The 21,997-nt window shown below is 40.9% G+C and overlaps 1 protein-coding gene across 5 annotated transcripts in view; it reads right to left on the bottom strand.

The window, feature by feature from the left end:
• slc6a9 (solute carrier family 6 member 9) overlaps positions 1-21,997 on the bottom strand; it is a 92,106-nt gene that overhangs the window by 5,904 nt on the left and 64,205 nt on the right. For all 5 annotated transcript variants that reach the window (XM_065953748.1, XM_020653419.3, XM_065953745.1 and 2 more), the window contains 11 exons: positions 14,768-14,924; positions 12,558-12,689; positions 11,845-12,121; positions 9,330-9,462; positions 8,932-9,066; positions 8,737-8,840; positions 6,528-6,765; positions 5,206-5,340; positions 5,007-5,106; positions 1,934-2,034; positions 981-1,151 (listed from right to left, as the gene is read on the bottom strand). In XM_065953748.1, coding sequence (XP_065809820.1) covers positions 981-1,151; positions 1,934-2,034; positions 5,007-5,106; positions 5,206-5,340; positions 6,528-6,765; positions 8,737-8,840; positions 8,932-9,066; positions 9,330-9,462; positions 11,845-12,121; positions 12,558-12,689; positions 14,768-14,924 — 1,683 coding nt within the window. The remainder of the gene's footprint in view (positions 1-980; positions 1,152-1,933; positions 2,035-5,006; positions 5,107-5,205; positions 5,341-6,527; positions 6,766-8,736; positions 8,841-8,931; positions 9,067-9,329; positions 9,463-11,844; positions 12,122-12,557; positions 12,690-14,767; positions 14,925-21,997) is intronic.

The raw sequence follows: 21,997 nt of genomic DNA, 5'->3' as shown, positions 1-21,997 counted from the left end.
GAAATTGTGGACCTTTATATCTTGTGCAGAGTTTTGGTGCTCTCTTGTTTTCATGTCGACATTATTATTGCCGTTGTTATTATCAGTCCATTTTATTATTGTATCATTATTAATATATATGTCCTCCCATCTGTCTGTCTGTTTTTTTATCCTCTATTCATCTCTTTCCTTTTTGTTGTTTTTTACTCTTTTCTGACTACACCTTTTTTTTTACTCGTTCCAAACAAAGAAATCAATAAATCAATCAATAAATCTCACTCTCTATCCCACTCTCTTTGCTGGTGGCAGATGGCTGTTCACCGATACGCCCAGTTGTGATTTGTAGTCTGTTGGGGCCCAAGGCAAAAAAACATTCCCAGGGGGCCCTTCCAAACATCAGTCATCCTCATTATGTTATAAGTAATCTGACACCAACACTATTTTTTTTAGCGGAAGTTATGTTATTAAAGTGTCTCTCGTCCATATTTAGGGCTAGACGAGCATCATTCAGTCACATACTATAATATGAGTGCGTACTGTAAAATGGGGCCCCTTTAGGGAGGTTTCCCACTGTCAATGCAAGTGTTGCACATGTTGAGCCACTGCTGTGGTTTTAGGTTTATCAGCCCTTGGGGGCCCCCTACTGGCCTGGGGCCTCAAGCAGTTGCTTGCATTAGCTGTTGACAAGCAGCGCCTCTTGATATGTCTGGTTCTGCTCTGCCTGTTAAAAGGACGGTTTTCCTTCCCACAGTTGCTAAGTGATTGCTCATGATGGATTAATACCCAAAATCTATCGTGTCATGAGATAAGTTGTTATTTGACGCAAGAAATTAAAATTGATTGTAAATAAGTATATACTGATAAATAAGAATATTACCAACAGTTGCTATTGACATGTGGCAGTCTTTTCTTTTACAGATACGTAGAGGGTGTAAGTGGGCTTATGTTCCACGTGGTTCAAAGCAGAATTGCTACAGAAAATACTGTGGGTTGTGCTGTACCTCTCTGAAAGTGGCTCCTGGGGACCTGGAGATCTTGTAGAGGGCATAGATGGGTATGCAGAGCACTGAGGACATAGCCATGCAGAAGCCGATACCCAGGGACCAGCCGGGGTACACATAGTCATTGTAAGTGATGGGCTTGTACTGGATCACTGTGAAGATCAGGATGAACTGCACAGACACAAGAGAGAGTGATGAGTGATGTATAGTGAATGCATGAGGGTTTTACATCTGTCAGAATGTGTTTCTTTAATTGGGCTCCCTCACAGTGTACCATCACAAGAGTGTTGTCATTCATAATCAAACACAGCTATACACCATGATAACTTGGGATAAATCAATACCTGTTCATAGCTAAGTCAAAAAAGGTTGTTTTTACTTTAACAATGGCAAGAAAAGCTTCTTGAGACCTGCATTAGCAAAATGCAGGTGAAATCTCAACAGCATGCTAGCATGTTTTATTGTGAATTGCAGGTAATCTTGAAGTCATGACTGCCTCTGACAGTGAGTTAGTGACCATTTTAACAGAGGCCTTTGGAGAGCAGGGCAAAAATCTGTGAAGTGCAATGAAAGCGAGAACAAAAGCGTCAAAAATCTGATCAGTAATCCACAACAATGCATTTCTTGGTTGGCTCAGCAGCTTAGTGGGCTAATGCTGCTGCCTGCTTGGGAAATAGCATTGATAGCAGCTGCATGTGTCCATTTTCCCAGACAAATATTTTCTCTTAGAGTTTTATACAAAACAGATTAGTGCTGATTGCAGCTCAAAATGTAGGTCAGGTCTCTAGCACTGTGTCAGCGACAAATGAAAGTTCAAAACCTCAGCAATCACTGTGTGGTTTGTTTCCAGTAACAATCAAATCTTCACACATGTTTATGTGACCTGTTTATTAGTGTGTGTGTGTGTGTGTGTGTGTGTGTGTGTGTGTGTGTGTGTGTGCGTGTTCACTTACAGAGATAATGACGGGGGAGATGAATCTCCAGCACACTTTGAAGAAAAGAGGAGGAGGGAAACCCAGCATCATCTCCACATCTTTAAAGTAGCGCTTGTGGCCTGCAGTAAAAACACAAAGTTTTTAAAATATAAAATATGTACAAACACTTTAAAGTAGATAATAAAAGTACAGTCAGCATGTGGTTGTTTTACTGTCTCTATTAAATACAGTACTCTCAAGATTGAGAAGTGAGTCCACCGTTGATAATTCTTTGTGATGAGCTATGAAGTTTGATTGATTGTTGTCTGTAGTCACAGAAACGTGTGTGTTGCTGATCTGTCTCCGAGATGGTGTAAGACTCCCACACTGCTGTCAGATTCTGACCATAAACAAATCAGAGCTCGTCCAACAGGTGACTTTTCTGACCAATAATAAACCTCTTCTCTGGATCAGGTAAACCAGCTTACCAGCAACAAATTGATGCAACACATCAGATACACATCAGCTACTGACATCGGTGTATGTCAAATCATTTGCCTATGGGTCAGTGTTTGTCAGAAAGGCTGATATCAACCGATACCTCGGGGCCTCACCATCTGCCACATATCCATTTTTTTATTTACTAAATGATGTCATCAGCATTCACAGTGGGAAGACAATGACTTTGTTAGCTGTTGAAAGTTACTTTTTTAAAGTATGATGGAATAAATTGCTTTTGGTTAGACTTGCCCTTGATAGCTTTAAGTTATGTGTGATTTTCCTGATAACATAAAATCTTCCTTCCTTATTTTCCACCATAGGGTCAGGCTGGTGTGAAAGCCGGCTCTAATCCTCTGATGATAAACGTTAAATACCGTCTGTATATAAGCTTAAAGCTTTCACCTGTACAGGTTCATAATTCTGCACAGAGTGTCTTCTAAAGTTGACTGGTCTTCTGATGTCAGGCTGCCTGTTGGATACTGGAACAGGAAGATTCCCACTACTATCCTCACAGGACGATCTTATCTTTACAGCCATCAGGATTTTCCGTTTTTTTTTTAGGAAGCCCCAAAATCAATTCCATTGTGGTGTTTTTAAAGGGATGACTCTGGCATGCATTTTATCTTTGTCATCTCACTGCTGATATCAGACTGTGGGTCTGCTGCCAAGATGCTGATGAATTTGCTTCTGATTGAAAAAAAAAACATGCAAAGAATTATCACAACAAGCGAAAAAATATAGTTGATTAATCCTGAAACCTTCATATGTACCCTGAATGGCATCCTACAAAATGTAAATATGGGTTCAGTGTCTGACAGTATAAAAAGAAATATTTATGATATATCTGTCATTCATCTACTCATGACTGTGCTGTCTGCAAACATGTTTGCACTATTTCAACAGTGTCTTAATATGTAGCCTGAGGTGGGGGGTACTATCTTAATCCAGCCCTGAAGCTGTTTAAATTTGCTGAGTGTGCAGAAAAGACAAGTAAAGCAAGAAAAAAAAAAATCCCAGTCGTACTGAAAAACATCTACAGGCAGTATTGTAAGCTGCAGTGATTGAAGATGTCAGATTCTTTTATAAAGATCTTTTCTGTGTGATTGATTAGTTTGGATGCATCATGGAGAGTTTTCAATTAAGCTCACACTTCTTGATAAAAATATAATTTTGACATCATTTTGAAACTAAAGTACTGACAATGTGTGGAATTTTTCATCCTCTTCTATGATTCCATCTTAAACTATTACTTTGTCCATGCTTGACCCAAACAAACTAACAGCTACTGTTTATATACTGGTGATCCCCAAACCATATGGTCTAAATCTTCCCCCAGCATGTTTTTAAAGAAGCCACCGTATAAAAAAAGTATGTCATTCAACGTTTATTTAAATCTCTAAGAATCATTGATGGCATGCCCTAACTTTTTTTTAATGATGTCGAGAGTACAACTAAACAGAATACACAACAAAATAAATAAAAATAACAGCAACAGTAAAACAGTTTCATTCAAAAGTACAGTCGTTTTTAACTGACCCATAGGTACCAATGTGTGGAGTTTGAATTCATGCTGCAAAGTGTTTCATGTGAATGCATCAGAGAATTTAACAAGCAGTTTTTCCAAGAATTAAGTGTCCTGTGGGACTTCGGGCTTCAGCCAGTTAATAGAACGTTTTGAGTGTTGTCTTGAGACTGGTTTAATAAAGAAGTGATTTATGGCGGCAATGAAGTGTGAAGTAACTGTCACCTAAAATCAATCTGATGGGGGAGGGATACATTAAATTTAAGGGAGCAAGACAATGTCGCCATAATCCAGAATCCAGTTTTCTGATGAGAATCAGGAAGTTAATTTTGTTTCGGTAGAGGAAACACATTTTTTGTCGTAATTTGGTGGCCAGAGTATCAATTTGGAATTTGAATCACAGGTCTTTATCCCAACTGGGAGGAGACCCCGGGGCAGACCCGGAACACGCTGGAGGGATTATATATCCCGTCTAGCCTGGGATCACCTCGGAATCCCCCAGGAGGAGCTGGAAAGCGTTGCTGGGGAGAGGGAAGTCTAAGTGGAAGAAAATGGATGGATGGTCTTTATCCAACCAGACATATAAATATATATTTATATTCAGACTCTTTCAATTTTGATTCCTGTCAAAGTGGTGATCTGTAAACCATAATCTGCAACGTCTCTGGCTCTAGAGAAAAACATGTCTGGTTTGTATTGAGAACCAGTTTCAGATTAAACAGAGCATTGATGATAAGATTGTTGGAGAGTTTGAATGACTGAATATGTAGTGTTTGCAAAGCAGTACAGAACTGTATTGTCGGCTTAAAGGTGGGTGTTAAAGTTTGTTATGACAAATGTAATATTGTTCATGTATATTGTAAATAAAACAGGACCCATTATTGAACCTTGCGGAACCCCCTTTAATAATGGAAAAAAACATGGAAGGATTATTACCAATCACTGTCCTAGACACAGAATCAAAACCTACCTCATTCAGCCCCAGACAGGGGAAAGAAATTGGCCAATGTATCAAACACTCAGAAAATAACATTTATGAATCAAGGAACAGTCAACCCTCCCTCATATTCAGTGTATATCCCTGCTTACCGTAAATGTACATGATGCAGATGCACATAATGCAGGAGATGATGACCAAAGAGAAACTAGCAGCATAGTTGTCCATCAGAAGCAACCAATAGATTCCTGCCTGCACACAGAAAACAGAGAATGAGTAAAAAAAACTCTCACCATTTCAGAGAACAAGCTGTGTTTCAAGATATTTTCAAAATTTGTGTTTGGGACTTACTTGTGTAGTTAGCGGCACTCCCAGTAAGAATCCGATTACAGCCACTGACAGTGTAACAACAGTTTTGTTCCGCATGATCCAGTCTGTTCCAATCTCGTCGACCACGGCTGTTACCAGAGTCTCCAGTAGACAGAACTACAAGAGCGGGGAAAAAAGGTTTAAGGATCAAATAAATCAAAGATTAAACTGCAAATGTGTGGGTCACATTTGTTCTGTTAAGAAACGTACAGGGGTACCACGATCCTAAAGGAGCTCTGACAAATAAACAGAAATAGTTTAACAATTTAGGAAGGAGTGGAAAATAGTGACAACTTCAGGCATTAATAAAAGCCTTTTGTCTATAATAGCTTACAAGTTATAACAATGGCAATGCTATAATATTGCTAGCAGCACTGTAAACTGTACTTTGGGTCCAGTGGTCAACTGTTAATGCAAGCATTTTCCCATTTGAAAGAGGGATAATGTCTTCACTTTACAATTTAAGAGTGTAATAGGCAGTAAACACAAAGTGAAGCTGATGGGAGATCAAGCATATATGCACATCTGTTGTCGTCATAAACCAATTTTTTACACACAAGGGAATGTCATAGATTTAACACAGATAACAATTCAAGCTGGGGGTTCATATTTTAGAGTTTGGGGCACTTCACTGAAAAATCACAACAAGTGGTGGCTCAAGAGTCATGGATACATCTGAACATCTGTACAACATTTGGAGGCCATCAGTCTAGTTGAATTAGGGATATTTCACCAGATTACTTTTAACTTTGACTTGTTGGGGGTGCTAGATGAAAAGGCAAGGTTAATTCAGCTTCATCCTGGGTATCTTTACATAATACCACAGAAATCCATCCAATAAATGATAAGATATTTCTGAACAAATAAGTCAACCAACTATTCTAAAGTAGAAACAAATCAAGACTGCACACAATCAACATCATTTATGTAAAACACAATAAGACTCTAGATACTTTTGATCCTTAAAGTGATGACCATATATTTGAAAAGTAAAGGGTACACTTTTTGAAATGTTTGGCTGTATGAGACCTAGGAATCGTCAAAACTGTCTCCCTGATCCAGTAATAAATAATATGTAGCCTTCAGAGTTGACTTGAAAACAGCCCAACTGTTCCAAGGTAAGATTCATAAAGACCGAAATTAGCATGAACACTTCAAATGCAAAAATATGCAATTTGCACTCATTGTCATATTTACTTCAAACATGACTCAAAAAACAAACAAACACATATTTCAGAGTTAAGCGTTGATGTATGAGTGTGGTGCAAACACAGCCTATCAGTGTGTAGTTTTTCCAGCCTCACCTGAGTGCCCAGTCCAAGCAGGATGAGCATAAAGAAGAAGAGCAGCGACCAGAGCGGAGAGATAGGGAGCAGAGTGAGGGCTTCTGGGTAAGCAACGAAGGCCAGGCCCGGGCCGTGGTCAGCCACCTCCGACACGGGGACGTTCAGGTTGTGCGCCATGAAGCCCAGGATAGAGAAAATGACGAAGCCTGCATACACGCTGGTCGCACAGTTGGTAATAGAGATGATGATGCTGTCTCTGTTTGTAGGAAAGAAAACGAGAAAAAATTAAGGCAAAAAGCGAACAGTTCAAAAACAAAATGGGATACGTTTGCAACTTGAAACCAGAACAAAAAAAAGTAAAAGTGTTGACGCCCCGAGGATGTGATCAACCTCAGACAAACATTTAACAGTTCTGATAAATGAAGTACAAGCTATACATCTGCAAATTCTGACAGAGCATCTCTCCTGAATACTTCAACCTTTTTCTTACTTTGACTCATTTTAAATAGAAATATTCGTCACACATCTATTTTCAAAGGTCAGGTGCGTAGGAGAGTAAAAAAAAAAGGTAAAGACAAACTCCTACACACCGTCTAACAAAGAAACATTTATTGGCAACGCGAACATACAACATTGTTGTTTTGGTATGTGTGCTCTCAGTCAGGAAGCTGATGTTTATTTGTGATTCAGAGCTGAAGTCATGATGGTGAATGATGATTTGCTTTAGCCCATTTGCAGATTCTGATGATTGGTTGCAGGCTTGTAGCCACTTCCTATTTAAAATGTCCTGTCTGTTTTTACAAACCATTACCCTGATGAAGGTCTAGTACCAGCACGTCACCAATAAATGATTCCCCGCACATTGTAAATTTGTCTAATTTGGCAGAAGCTTTTTCTAAACTGACACACTGACTCATCAAGAAATATTCAAGTACACAGCAAATACCATTTAATTCTATTCTTGCAATTTCTAAAATAAATGATGACCAAGCGATCTTCCTTTAACTGAGGGCCAAACCATCCAAGATTTCACGTTTTGTAATTATCTCCGTTTAAGTCTGTATTCCTCCACAAATGACAATCTAACAGAACAGTTTTGTAAATATATCTACTGATTGTGAGCTGACAAAGTGCACAGCCTGTGCTACGTGCTTTTATTATATATTATTAAAAAGGTCTGAGTCTCTTAGTCTATGATTAGAGTATAGAGAATATGTTATCCTTCTGATTTATTATCCGGGGAAACTTGTTCAGTTTGACAGATTTCAATGTTACCAGATCTAACCTAAAGTCTACTGTTTAAAAGTCAACATGACTCAGAGGGAGAATCAACATTTCCGTTTACCCTATAAAAGGATGAAAAGCCATGTGCTCAGGTTCTTTCCATTGAAGCTAGCAGCCCTTGTTCTGCTTGCTGCCGAAGATGTGAACAGATAATATTTTTTCATCTTTCTTTTCTCTGACTTTTACTCAGATTCAACAAGGGAGTTTGTGGTTGCATGGGGCTTTGTTTCCTCACATTTCCTGTTTCCTGTTATCACAGAGGATGCCTTTGATGGCTTTGATTTTTCAGCCTCTCTCGCAGCTTCTCTAGAAACACCAATCAAACCTCTGCTAGGTCCAACGCTCTCTGCACTTCTGCATGTGCACCGATTGGAGATGTCACAGGAGAGCAGCGAGCGGGCTCCACAGAGACAGAGCTGCAGAACACAAGCTGATTAGGCCGCCATGCAGCTGTGTGTGCAGATAGCACAACCTCGAGCTCCTGGCAGAGGAACAAATTATATCTTCATTCCGCCTCCTCACCCCCTCTACCCCCTCCCTCTGTCAGTATGTGTGGACAAGCTCAGGAGAGTGACATCTTTGTCTCTCCTTATCTCCTCCCCTGTCCCCCTTCCTCAGTCCTAACCTCCTCCTCAGCCTCTTGCTTCCTTCACTTGTTGTTTTTAACACGTTGCAAGTAGCCTCTTAACACAAGTCCAAAAAACGTTAACACTGTGCCTTCTCCAGTCCCACCTTATCCCACCTTCTCCCCCTTCTCCTTTCAGACCTGAAGACTTGAAGTTGCTCCTCGTTGTGTCTATCACTCTCTGGCCCTGACTCTCCGAGAGGTGCTATTTAGCCTGCACAACCTGAAACCACTTCTCCTCTTCCTCTACCTGGATATCTTTTCCCCCTGTAGAGTTAAGGTGATGCCTTTAAAATGCCTTCAGTGTGGAGGACTAACCTGAAGCAGTTGTTGTGGAACTTGTTATAGGAAGCCATAGTGATGAGACCGCCCCAGGCACAGCCCAGAGAGTAGAAGATCTGCGACGCTGCGTCTCCCCACACCTACAAAAACAAGCCCACGTGCAGTCAGAGGAAGACACAAAAAGGACATTCATATTTCCAGTTTATCCATCTGCCTGTTCTTGGGAAATACCTTTGCATCGAGGACCTTCTGCCACTGGGGAGTCAGGTAGTACATGATGCCGTTGACGGCTCCGTCCAGGGTGATGCCACGGATGAAGAGGATGGTCAACACCACATACGGGAATGTGGCTGTGAAGTACACAACCTGGACACACACAAACAGACACACACACACACACACACACACACACACACACAGGTGATCAGACAGTTTGTGGAAATCTGAAGTAAAACAAATACATATCTGTGCATGAAAAGATGAATATGATGCTGTTTGAATAGGATCTGATTTTGAAGTTGGTTAAGTCCTGCTGTCTATGTGTGTATTTGAGTGTGTGTGTGTGTGTGTGTGTGTGTGTGTGTGTGTGTGTGTGTGTGTGTGTATTTGTGTGTGTGTGGGAGGCTGACCTTTCCAGAGGATTTAACGCCCCGGATGAGACAGAGGAAGACAACAAACCAGGAAATGGCCAGGCAGCCCAGGATGGGAAGACGCACCTCTCCAAAGTTCCCGATACCATCAGAGATGTTCAACACATAATGTCTGACAAAGAGAGACAGACAGGCTGAAGTGAGGACGGGTCCCTTTATGTTACCTCCCTCTTATAAACAGAAAGACAATCATAATGCAAACACTTTTAAAAAAATCAGAGATAATCCAGTTGGACACTTTTACAACTCTGCTGAGCAAACTTGGAGCTTTGTAGTGCTTCTATACCATGAATGAGTCTGTCACACAGGACAGTGCAGTATTTTTTACTCTGGCTCCGTTATTAACAAAATAAAATCAGGATAGAAGCAGAGAATACGAGGCTGCATCTCCAGAAACAGGAAGCAGAGACAAGAGACAAGTGTTTTTATTCAAAATAGCCATTTAAGGCAGTTATTTTTCTGAATTAAAACGATACCAACAGTCATCAGGATTACAAATAAAATCTTCACATAATTGTAAAACGGTCGTATCGTCTCATCTGCCTCTGCAGTGTTTCTCTGCGGATGATTACAGTATTTTCAGGACAAAGAGAAAGGAGGACGAATGCAGGCTCCAACAATGCCGATGATAATTGTCGTAGATCTGGTGGTTTTATAAAAGGAGCGTAATCAGGATTATTACACGAGAGAGAATCTGAGCATTTTATGTGCCAAAGATACCTGAGGCTTAACAAACACCTGTCTGAACGTAGATCTGAAGACAAAACACAGTCATTCAACTTGTTGTGTTGAAATAGATCAACTGAAGCTGAAACTGTGAAAGCTTCTGTTAAAGCCAGTGTAATGATGTTGGCCGTGTCCTGACTTTCAATCAATTAAGCTTTATTTATATAGCACCTTTCATACGAATCAAATGCAATTTAAAGTGCTTTACAGTGACTGAAAAACAAGAAACATAAAATATTGACAAAACAGGGTAGAGATAAAAATTGATTTAGAAGTAGAGAAGTAGAGACTAGACTAATGCACACCAATAGGAAATAACAAATGTGTAGTTAAAACAAAAAAAGATAAAAAATTAAAAAATATATATATACACTGTATAATTATATATAAAACCCCTACATAAAAGCCAGACTGAATAGGTATTTTCAGATCCTCCAGCAGACTCTTCCAGCGCCTTGGAGCGTAGTGGCTGAAAGCAGCATCACCAAATGTTTTTGTCTTACTTTGTGGAACAACTAAACAATTTGAAATGCACTTTGCCCCTTTCTTTGGTGTTTTCATGCCCAGTGCATGAAATCAAAAGTGTAAGGCTCAGATGCAAAAAGATAACAAAAAAAAGACCAAGTACTTTGAGTTTTCTGTTGTATCTTTCATCATACTGATTTACACAATTCTTATCCCCAAATCAAGCTCTTTTGGTGAAACCTGTTCCTTTTTTGATTATGTCAATAAACATCCAATGAGCAGGGTCGATCAGCAGGCTACTGTTTGTCTGACTCATATTTGGCGGGGTTTATCAACGAGCACACTGCAATTGTTAATTCAAACAGCTGAGTGGATATGTGACTTATGTCTACATGTTAAGATCCACTATGGGGACTAAGATGAATTCATGTGCAACTGAATTGCTTTAAAAAGACTATAAATTAAACTGGTTTGTTACACAATCTGTGCTCTTCAACTTAAAGTGACACAAGCTGACAATGAAATATCTTTGAGAGAGATAAGTTGTCTCTCCTTTTAATCAAATTAATCAGATGTGTAATGTGACAGAGAGGACAACTGAATACCTCACCCTGCTCTTCAACCAACCCTTCTTACACCGTGCAGCTTGTGCATGGTTTTACATCCAATCATGGCCCCATCGGCATTAGGACCTAAAACGTTACATTCTGGCTGTCAGATACTTCATGCAGGTGGCCCACTGTGGCCACGAAATGTTCTCCCCAAACAGAAAGTCTTCACTAAAGGTCCTATATCAGGTCCTCAAGCGTCCTGATTCCTTTGTGCTAGTGTTAGCAGAAGCTGATGCTCTGACTCTCAAACTGCTGCAGCAGAAAGAAGAGCTTGAGCAGGTGTGGCACAAGAACACACACTTAAACCGAAAGTGGGCACTGTGCTTCACTGTTCTGTTGCTACCTCTGTGGCTTTTCACTTTTAGAATTGACCCCCACACTAATCAGAGGTATGAAGGAGTCTTTCCTGAAAATGGTTCACTGAACTACGGATAGGTGAGAGGAGACATGTCCAAAGAACTGGATCTGTAAATGTGTTTCAATTTGTGTGTTTAAATCGTCACAGTGCAGGAATGCTCTGTTAACTTGCTCTCAATAATGACAATATTTGCCTTTATATTAATGCTAAGTGTCATTAACAAGACAACAATATCAACAAGAGAGTGGAGAAGAACACACTGGTGAAGAGAGTTTCAGGAGTTTTGTGTGAAAGCCCTATTTGAGAGTTAATAGCTCATCCATCAGGAACTTACTTCCAGTACTCCTCACTGGGGCTGGTTCTCTTGGTGCGGTTCACCACCTCAGTAACTCCTGCTACCAGGCTCGTTGTAGCGTTAGCCAGGCTGGCGTTGAGGTGCCGGCTGTTCTCCAGCACCCCGCTGCAGTCCGCTGTGTTCCAGGGGTTGTTGCAGTATGTCCACGGCAGCAGGTTTGTCATGGACATGAAGAAGTAGTAGAAGGCGATGCAGATGACCACGTTGTAATAGATTCCGATGTAGGTGGACACCACCATCATGCCGTAGCCCACACCTGAGGGGAGAGGAGGAGAAAACATGGAGAGGAAGTTTAAATGAAAGATCTGGGAAGGATGAAGGCCAAATCCTTTGTTACAGATGTAAAGACGGACTATTTGTTTAGATCATCACTGTGTCCATCCAGATACCTGACAAAAATGTGCAAGTTTGTATTGTGTAGTTGTATAAATCCTCCATGACAGCTTTTCTTCATCCTAAAAGCTACTTAAATAAGAACAACAACAGAGATCATGATGATGGTGTGTTGAGAAACTTCTCTAGCACGATATCAATAGTAATAAAAATATCACCAAAAGAAGATCATAGATATACTCATCCTAATAAATAAAAAAAACCTGAATAAGAAGCCTTGTAATGTAAAGTAATTATGTCCATAAAACATGAATGTTTGTGTGTGATCTATGTAAGCACACAAACACACAGACACTGACCTTTGAACATGGGACTGATCTTCCAAACACCCAGACATCCCTGGCTGGCGAACTGACCGAAAGACAGCTCGAGGAAGAAGAGGGGAATGCCGCAGAACACCAGCATGATGAAATACGGTAACATGAAGGCACCTGAGAGGAGAGACATGACAGGTGTGTTTGAGTTCCAGGAAGAAGTTCCATTAAAGGAACCTCATGAAGACTCAATGGTTTTAATAAAGTGTCTGAAGGAAGTCACACTATTCTAAGATGTGACATTTCTGTTATTTATTCATTAGTGCTGAATTCATTTTATATAAGAACACATTGTGTTACATGAGAACAAATAGAAGCCCTCCAGGTATACACTGTGGCAGCTCCATACTGTACTGTTGTCTGACAATTTAGTTATTACAGTAGAATTAAATGAGCAAGACTGCTACATGTCTTTTTATTTTTTGGTTCATCTGATGTCTCAACTGACTAAGAATGAAAATGCACAGTGTAGAGATTTGATCTCTTTATAAGGACATGTGGGTAAAATCACATTTAAGCAGGAAAATAACACTTGAAGTTTTCATTAAAACAATTTTAGCCATGAAAAATGTGGAAATGTGTAAATAAATACAATAAGCTACAAAACTAAAGAAAATGCCACAATATACATAACACATTTTGTTGGCCGTGTGATTGGAGTGTAATATAGAAAAACTTTTAAGATATTGCGGGCTGCAGAAAAAAAAAGAAAAGCAAACATAAACCTCATCTGCTCTGGTAACCGCCCCATGAGAGAGCAGAGAGGTCACTGCATGTGCAGCTGAGTCCGTTCAGTGGAGCAGCAACTCTCCAGAGGTTCAGGCTGGACCAGAAACCAGACAGAACTCAATGGGGAATGTCTGTGTGTGTGTGTGTGTGTGTGTGTGTGTGTGTGTGTGTGTGTGTGTGTGTGTGTGTGTGTGTGTTTTTATATGAGCATCGGCATGTGAAGTAGGTCGGTGTGACCAGCTGATACTGTACAATACCAAAAACCTTATCATTGTGTGGGAGCTGCTGGTGAAGCTCTCCTGTGTTTCAGGTAATGTATGGCCCACATGTATTGAGTCCTTGTATGGAAACGTAGGTATTTTGCATGTATAGGACTCATACAAATATTTGCAGTGCAAATGTCACCGAGACAACATAATTTAGTATGCAAATAGTTGAAATTCAGAGGTTTGTTTTACAGAACCTTGAATATTATAAACAGACATATCAATGGGTTTATTTACAGCTGATGCCACTCAGTAGTTAGTGCCACTCAGTGTATGTGCTCTCTGAGCTGGTTTTAATATATGGTATAAGTTGCTGTGAGTTGTGTTGGGATTAAACGTGTCAGTGGAACAAACTTTACATATACTTTAATTGGTGGCCATGTCAAAACATTGCTTTCTGAAACTCTAAATCCTTCCCTAGATATATAATCCGTTTTGATTTTATGAAAGATGAGAGTTATTCACAATAAGGGGCAGGACTGATAAGGCTTAAGGCTTCAGCTTCAGCTCTTTTCCTGTTAAAGGTTGAACAAATGTCAGTTTGAGACAGCATTTCTAATATGGTGACCGCCACTGATGGGCTTCAATCCTCTGCTTTAGGTGACTCCACTGAAACTACAACCATGTTTAAATACAGTCTATGCACTTGACTATAGAGTCTATAGTCGTTGGCTGGTAGCTTAATATAATCACCACCCCCTGTGATTCGCTCACTGGGAATGCATTCTCCTGCTGCGTTCTCACATCCCCACTTCACACAGATATTTTACACGGGGTATTGCAGGGAAAATTCCAGGTTAAGTTTGAGTGAAAAAATATGGCTGTTTGCATTCACACATACAGCTCATCCAATAACTATCAGCACGTTTTGTGCAGGTTTGAAAACACAACAACATCAAATAAAAAAAAAGAAGGTTCCATTATCAACACACATTTTCCTAGTTTTCAGTACATCAATAAGTCCCCCATCTCCCCCTGTGCATTGTATGTTTTTTTAACACATTCAAACTGTACTCTAATGCATTGGTTCCAAACTGGGGTCCTATAGCTTCCTAGAGATCTTGGGGGTGAGGCTCTTTCTGCTCTGAGGTTGTCAAAAGCCCTCGGCTCTAATGCATTCAAGATCTAGAAATGTAGCACTTAAAAGAGTCAAACACTTGGTCAATAAAAATCAACCTCGCTCTACATTTCAATATTTACCTCCTCCATTTCTGTAGCAGAGGTAGGGAAACCTCCAGACGTTGCCCAGGCCCACAGCGTAGCCCACGCTGGTGAGGACAAACTCAATCTGGTTGCCCCAGTTCCCTCTCCGGGAGTTTTCATCCTTCTTCACCGGTTCGCCTGGAACTGCTCCGTTCTACAACAAAGACAGGGAGAGAGAGGGGGAGGTGAGTTCAGGTGACGGGGAGGCAAATGTGTCTTTGAGATAGTGCTGCAGCAGGTCCAACAGCAGCACTCGACTCATAACATACCGACTTCTTTTTAAGCACAGTACTGAAGAGAGGAGCATCCTGAAAGGTCATTTTTGTCCATTTTGGCCAAATCAGATTGAGCAGTAAGGTGTATATGAAGTAGCATGTCCATCAGTATGATGCCAGGATGGTAAATAATGAAGAGAATTATTCATATACCAGGCTCACGGTTATTGAATATAAATAAGTCTCCTCTACCATAAAGAGTAGCATAAGGTGGGAGCGCTGGAGCAGACGGGATGTAAAGTGAAATCAGCGCCTTAAGAGCAGCCGATAAGCATTCGGTCTTGTCGTTCTGATTTGGAGCTTCTCCTCTCCTCTCCTCCCTCCCTCCATCACTCCATCTGCTGGCATCAGATGGTCCCTCTCTCCTGACCTCTTCCATAACCTCAGCTGGGTCTGTCCGTGTGTTTATGGGCGCACATGAACACACTCGTGATCCAGCAGAAATATGAATAACTGCTAATTTGATCATTTGGACACTTTTTCCTGAAGGGCATTTCTAGGATACAGGAAAGTAAGACATCCAGACTTGCTGCTCTTTTAACAGTGATAAACAAGTTGAAATAGTGTATTGATCTTTGTGGTTTTCTTTAGAATTTGCTTCAATTACGGCAATTTAAAGATAAATGGACACAGATAGCAGGGTACGTACAGCAGAAAGAAAGAACAAACACACTTTTTTGCAACGAGGCGTGTGTGAACAAAGGTTTTCCTTGATGTCAGCTTTACGTGGAAATTGAAGGACATATCCTAAACAAAAACCACTTCCAGATTCTTAACAACGGATGTCAGGCTGATGCTATTTAGAGCTGTTATATCATCAGATAATGTATCTCTAAGGTGTTGGGGCCAAGCACAATAACATCAGTTCAACTGTCTTTTTTTAAAGCAGCAGACAGATGCTGGTCATATTGGTCTGGATGTCTTTGAGGCATGCTTTGAGGTAAGTTAATTGCACAACAATGACGTTTTATGGAATGTTTACTCACATGTACCAGAGGAAGCATGCATTGGGTAAAAACAATTGGTCTGAGTACTGAGCCCTGGAAACTCCATTATAGACAACTTACTGTAAACTTGGACAGACTTAAATCCACCTGATAAAAATGATTCAACCAAACTAAGATCCACTGATGCCAATTCATTGTTCTAGATTTTTTTTTTTTTTTAGATTTATTGGAGAGATAGGACAGTGAATAGAGCTGGAAATCAGGGAGCGAGAGAGAGGGAAATGAGGTCGGATTCAAACCCAGGCCGCCCACTTGGAGGACTATAGCCTCTGTACATGGGGCGCACGCAGTAACCATTACTCCACCTGCACCCCAATTGTTCTAGAGTCTGTAACAGGATTTCAGAATTAATTCTGTCAAATCCAGCTCTAGGATCTAACAGGACAAGTTCAGGGATCAGTCCGCTGTCTGAAGCATTCAGAGATCATTTAAAAAGCTTTCACTAGTGCTGTCTCAGTGCTGCAGTGGTTAACTCTAAACGCTGCCTAACAATCTTAAAAGTCAGTAAATAAATCCAATAACTGAGGAGCCGCGGCTTTATTGAGGATCTTGGTGATAAAGAGATGGTTTCATAAAGTTAGCTTAGGTGCTCAATCAAGAGAAGGCTTTTAGAGAAATGACATTGGTACATAGACTACTGTAGAGGACATACTGATTATGGTTGATGGTTTGAATAAAGAAATTGTTGAATTTTGGAAGGTCAGTTAAAGAGAGAAGTCCATCAGCTGTTGTATCTTTTCAAGGCAAAATGCCACATTTATGATTAAATACAATTCAGATTAAAAGGTGGGAAACTTGGGTTATTTTGGTGTCATTTTCTTACAAACACCAGAACAATGAATCAGCTTTCATGTGTTTTCATGGGTTTTCTAACTTTGCCTCAGTTAGCGTGCTGAAGAAGGCACACTGTTAAATACATAAGAACCATTTTTATTTGATTCTTTCAGTTCATATGGTGACTTATTTTGTCAATTATTGATGATCTCTGTTGAGGAAAAAAATCAAGGTCTGAAATTCTGAGTTTCAAACTGTGAAACCTGGTTTACTATTTTTGGACTGTTGTAAAGGTATCGACACAGCACTCTGGTTCAGACTTTTTCTGACCTCATATGGTCTCATAAACCTTTGCCTGCTAAGCACAGTTGAATGGCACGGCAATAAAAAACTTCATTCATTAGTTCTTGCTGCCTGTGTTATCTGTGTGTAGCAGAGCCTGATTTTCAGAGGCTCAGTGATTGAGTAGACTCAGGTTTTCAATCAGAGAAGCTTCCTGTTGGACAAATATAAGAAAACTAGTCATGAAAACACTGTTTTCTTTGCAGCGATTACTGTTTCTTTTTCTTTAAAAACATGTTCACATGAAAACAAATCTCTGTCATTACTTTTAATGTCTATGAACGACTTCACAACAAACTGCATGGAAGTGCTTTGTAAGCTGTTTAACAGTCCATACTGAGGTTTATTTGCAGCTTTATTTTTGAACAAGTTTTTGCAGCAGATTTTATTTAAGAGCAACAAAGTTACTCCACACGTTGTTCTTATTTTATGACATGACAGCAGGACATCAAGTCCCGGGGACAGCAGCTTGTGCAGACACAAACATACACACACACACACACACACACACACACACACACACACACACACACACACACACACACACACACACACACACACACACACACTGAGCAGCATCCCTCCCAGATGAACGTGCTCTTTCGTCACAGAGTGAATTCGCGATCTTGTTCATCAGAAGAAAAATGTCAACAGAAACAACCACAGCAACTGAAAACAACATCCACACATTGCCCCCATGGTGCTGTAGTTCAGCTCTGAGGCAGCGCCAAGCGTGACTAATAAGAGAGAAATAAATATTGGAGATCAAAACAGCAACAAGCTCAGAAAACAAACAGCCAGATTATATTTCCCCCCCCAAAGCTCTGTAGTTTGTCTTTGAGTCAGGCTGTGCTCGCATGTCAGGAGGGCAAAACAAAAAAACATTTCTCCAGCATCCTAGACCTTTTGTTAGTGTCGGAGCGGAGGCTGCAGGTGGGACACATGAGAAGATCAGCAAAACACACGTGTTGTTGGTGAGGAGATGCTCAGAGTGAAGCCACAGTCACAGCGGAGTGTGAGGAGAAACCCCCAGCAGAGAGCCCGCCAATCACAGCGGGTCCCACATTGCAGCGTCTCTGTCTGGAGTTGACTTTGGAAGGAAAAGGAGCGTCACCCACACAGAGACAGAGTGCAGCTGTGTGTGTGTGTGTGTGTGTGTGTGTGTGTGTGTGTGTGTGTGTGTGTGTGTGTGCGTGTGTGTGTTGGCTGTACATCTTGTACATCTGACTTCACTATCAGCAACCAGGTGTTTGCCTTTCAGAAGGTACACACACACAAATGTGTGTAAACACGCGGGCTGACCGCTTGGCTCAGGTCACGTGGTAACCTGACAAACACAGGGGAGAGAAAACAGTGGGAAGAGCAATGACCCCTGAATCTTTGGCGCTCACTCTCCAAACCTCAACCTGACACGTTGGAGACAGGTACACAGTGTCCATGAAGATTTTTAAACTTAGTAGCAAAGGGAAGAAGAGAAGAGAAGAGCAGAGGATGTTCTTTTACAGCACAAAGAAAGCGAGAGAGGCACTGTGTGGTATTCATGTTCAAGACATTCCATTCACTACTTTGTCCACAGGGGGCGCCAAAATCACGACAAAGCAAAAGTTCCTCACAGGAGCTTCAAAGTCATCAAAATAATCATTATTTTACCCAGAATTTTTAAACAAAACCACACGTGTGCAAAGATCGTTCAATCATTGGACAAAAAGGTCTGGGGCGGGGTAAAGCGGTAATCGCAAAGCGAAAGTAAACCATCATGGAGATCTTGCGTGCTGCACTTTTTGTCCTGGTATTGATTTGGTTCATACAGTTACAAACGTTTGCAGAACATTTTGAGCAGCAAGAGCGTTCGATACAACATCAGCTTTATGATGCGATGCTTATCATTCTGCAACGACGCAGACGTGCTGCAAGAAGGCTGCTATGGACAGCGTGTCTCCTCGGCGCTCCATGTTGAACCATGACTAATTTTTAGCAAACAACATCACTGTGCTGCTAACTGAACAATTATTTCAGAATTAAACAACAAGGTAGGTGTGAATACACCCTTAGTTTCCAGTGGACACTGACCTGTTGTAGTGTTTTGAGCAGCCCTGTTCTCTCTCTCTCTCTCTCTCTGGTTCTCTCTCTCTCCCTCTGCTTGCTGTGCACCTGTGTGCAATGTGCGCTCAGGAAGGAGGAGGGGGTTTTACAGGAGGAGTGAGCAAGGTTGGGCACACACCATACACTAGATATTCAGATTGATCTGGCAACGGCAGCCTAAGATTGAAGCCAAAAGATTTAGAGCTTCCCCTGTTGACTGACTGCTTTAAACCGACACAAGAATCTGTTCTGATTTATCGGCAAATTAAATGTGTATTTTCATTGGAGGAATTGGCACAACCTCAATACCCCAGCTCTTCCAGCCAATCCCCACTGCGCAGACTCTGGTTGCAAATTGGCAATATGTCAGCACCCATCACAGGGTTATTCTGGCTTCACCCTGTTCCAGGTGGAGGAGACTGAGGCAAGCTGTCTATTTGTATATACAGTCTGTGGCACATGCACACTCTGTTCAGCATGCGGTGAGGAGCTGATTGTTCATCCCTCTAACTTTTTCCTCTTTCCCTCAAACAGGTGTTTTCTTTACCCCATGCATGTTCAGCTTGCTGGGTTTTGTTCATTTATTTTGGGCTGGAGATCACTGTAATCCTGATTTCTGTTGGTTGGCTTAGTTTTTAGGTATTTTTGGGGGAGGCACTGGATATGAAGGTCCAATATGTTAGTCCAGCACCTCCCCATCATCTTCTGCTCATTTTGGCAGGGTTGGTCGGTGTCCTTGGTTTGTTTGTTGCAGTTTGGAGTATTTTGGGGAAATATATGTTGAAGAAATATATATCCTGTGGGTTAACATCTTTCAGTGGGGCTTTCTTGAGCCTTATTTACGTTGTATTAGGTAGGTTGAAGCAATAGGGTTTGCACCAGATGTTACTGCTCTCATTATGGCTGCAACAATATGTCAATTGGATTAGTTCATTGACAGAAACGTAATTGTCAGCCGTTTAAAAACTGATTGATCGGTGACCTTTGGTTAATTGTTTGTGTGTGTGTGTGTGTGTGTGTGTGTGTGTGTGTGTGTGTGTGGGGGGGGGGTAATTGAACAAAAATATGACAGAAAATCAAAGAGTTAGAAACAAAGGTCCCTGGCTAAAAACCGCTCATGCTGGGCATGCTGGTTTAGTCATTTAAACAGAAATAGCAAATGATTTTTTTGGTTTAGATTTGTCTTTATCATATAATGATATGAAAGCTTTGGAAATCTGTGGATAAAAACATTCAGTTTGAATACATCCACATGGTCTGTTGAGAGAAAAAGGATTTTAACTACTAGATGTCCTGTTTAACTTAGACAAAATTACTCTTTGATTCAAGAATCACACTCAGTATCTGAACGAGTAAGACATCAGTGTTACTGTCATAAAGTACTGCATATAAACATGTATGTATTTCTAAAGACAATCACATAAGTCTAGAAAGTCTCTTCAAATCAAAGCTGCACAAACAGCAGCTCTGATGTTGCAGAAAGCATTGCAGCTATCACAGGACACCTGACTCCATAAACTCATGTTGTGATATAACTGTTCATCCATCATCTTAAAGGCAGTGTGTGACCAACAAGTTCACACATTCCCTCAAGTTTGACAGGAAATAAGGTCAAGTGGAAGTACACAAACAGAAGTGGCCGGGCCTAAAGCAACATCTACCTCTACAGAAGGAAAATTACTACCGCCGGATCTATAGACCAATGAAAATACCGTAGAAACCTGAGCGGATTCAAACTCCATATATTGGTTCAACCCTCAGGGTAAAAATTAAACTTTGTATCTCTCATGACATTCCTCTTTCCCTTGAAGGACCTCCATGTCTGCCTCTATCCGCCCAGGTGCTGTAGCCTGTGGTGTTGGCTCCCACAAGCCCCCCAGTCAGGCAGTCAGACAGACAGACAGACACTGCTCTCTCCATCCCTCCGTCATGTGCTTCTCTGGGACCATCTGGGCTTTATATAAGACCACACATGTACCCCCTCCTCCCATCTCTCCTTCTCTTTAGTTTGCAACTCTCTACAAGGTCTCTCTGCAGTCACAGATTTATTGAAAATAAACGTATTTCAAAACAAGCAGGATTTTACTCCGGATTAGAGCAAGATGTTTTACTTTCAGTCACAAATCTGTGAGTCAAGAGGGCTCACTCATCTTTGAAGGTTTCCCAGTGTTCTACAAGTACTGCTCCCACGCAACTCATGAATAAGTGTCAAGCCAGGTTTCATACGTTATTGCCACTCACAAATTGGGGATAATTTGAAAAGTCAGACCAAGGCTGTTAAGATGCAATTATGGGGTATGCTTTGATTAGTGAAACATGTCAGGGTTAGCGGAAAGAAATGAGCTAATATTGCAAATTACTGCTCTCCAAATTAGAACAACACCCAAGCCAATAAAGGGCTTGGCAGGCTGAGAGGGAATTAATCAGTTGCAAGTTGAGTTTCAGAAAAAGGAACTTTAACATTGTCATACAAAAAAAGCTCTCTGGACAGATGATGATGGGATGAAATGTATGATACTGTTGACTCTTCAGTAATGCCTGGCCGTCTCAACTGAAGAGGAAAATAGGAAGTGGACAAATAATATCGTCACACTTTTTGGTTTGGTATTTTTTATGTCATAATATTATGTCCAGTTAGAGCTTGCTGTGTGCAGCTTTCTTCAGCCCCCTCTCAGACTCATTTGAGGGGATGATACAATGTTTACACCTGGCATCAACATGTGATGTCAGTGATCTGATCACAAGTG

The sequence above is a fragment of the Labrus bergylta genome, chromosome 4 (assembly GCF_963930695.1).
Source record: "Labrus bergylta chromosome 4, fLabBer1.1, whole genome shotgun sequence".
Taxonomy (NCBI): Eukaryota; Metazoa; Chordata; class Actinopteri; order Labriformes; family Labridae; genus Labrus; species Labrus bergylta.
The sequence above is the reverse complement of the archived record's forward strand: the minus strand, read 5'-3'. Positions and strand labels throughout refer to the sequence as shown.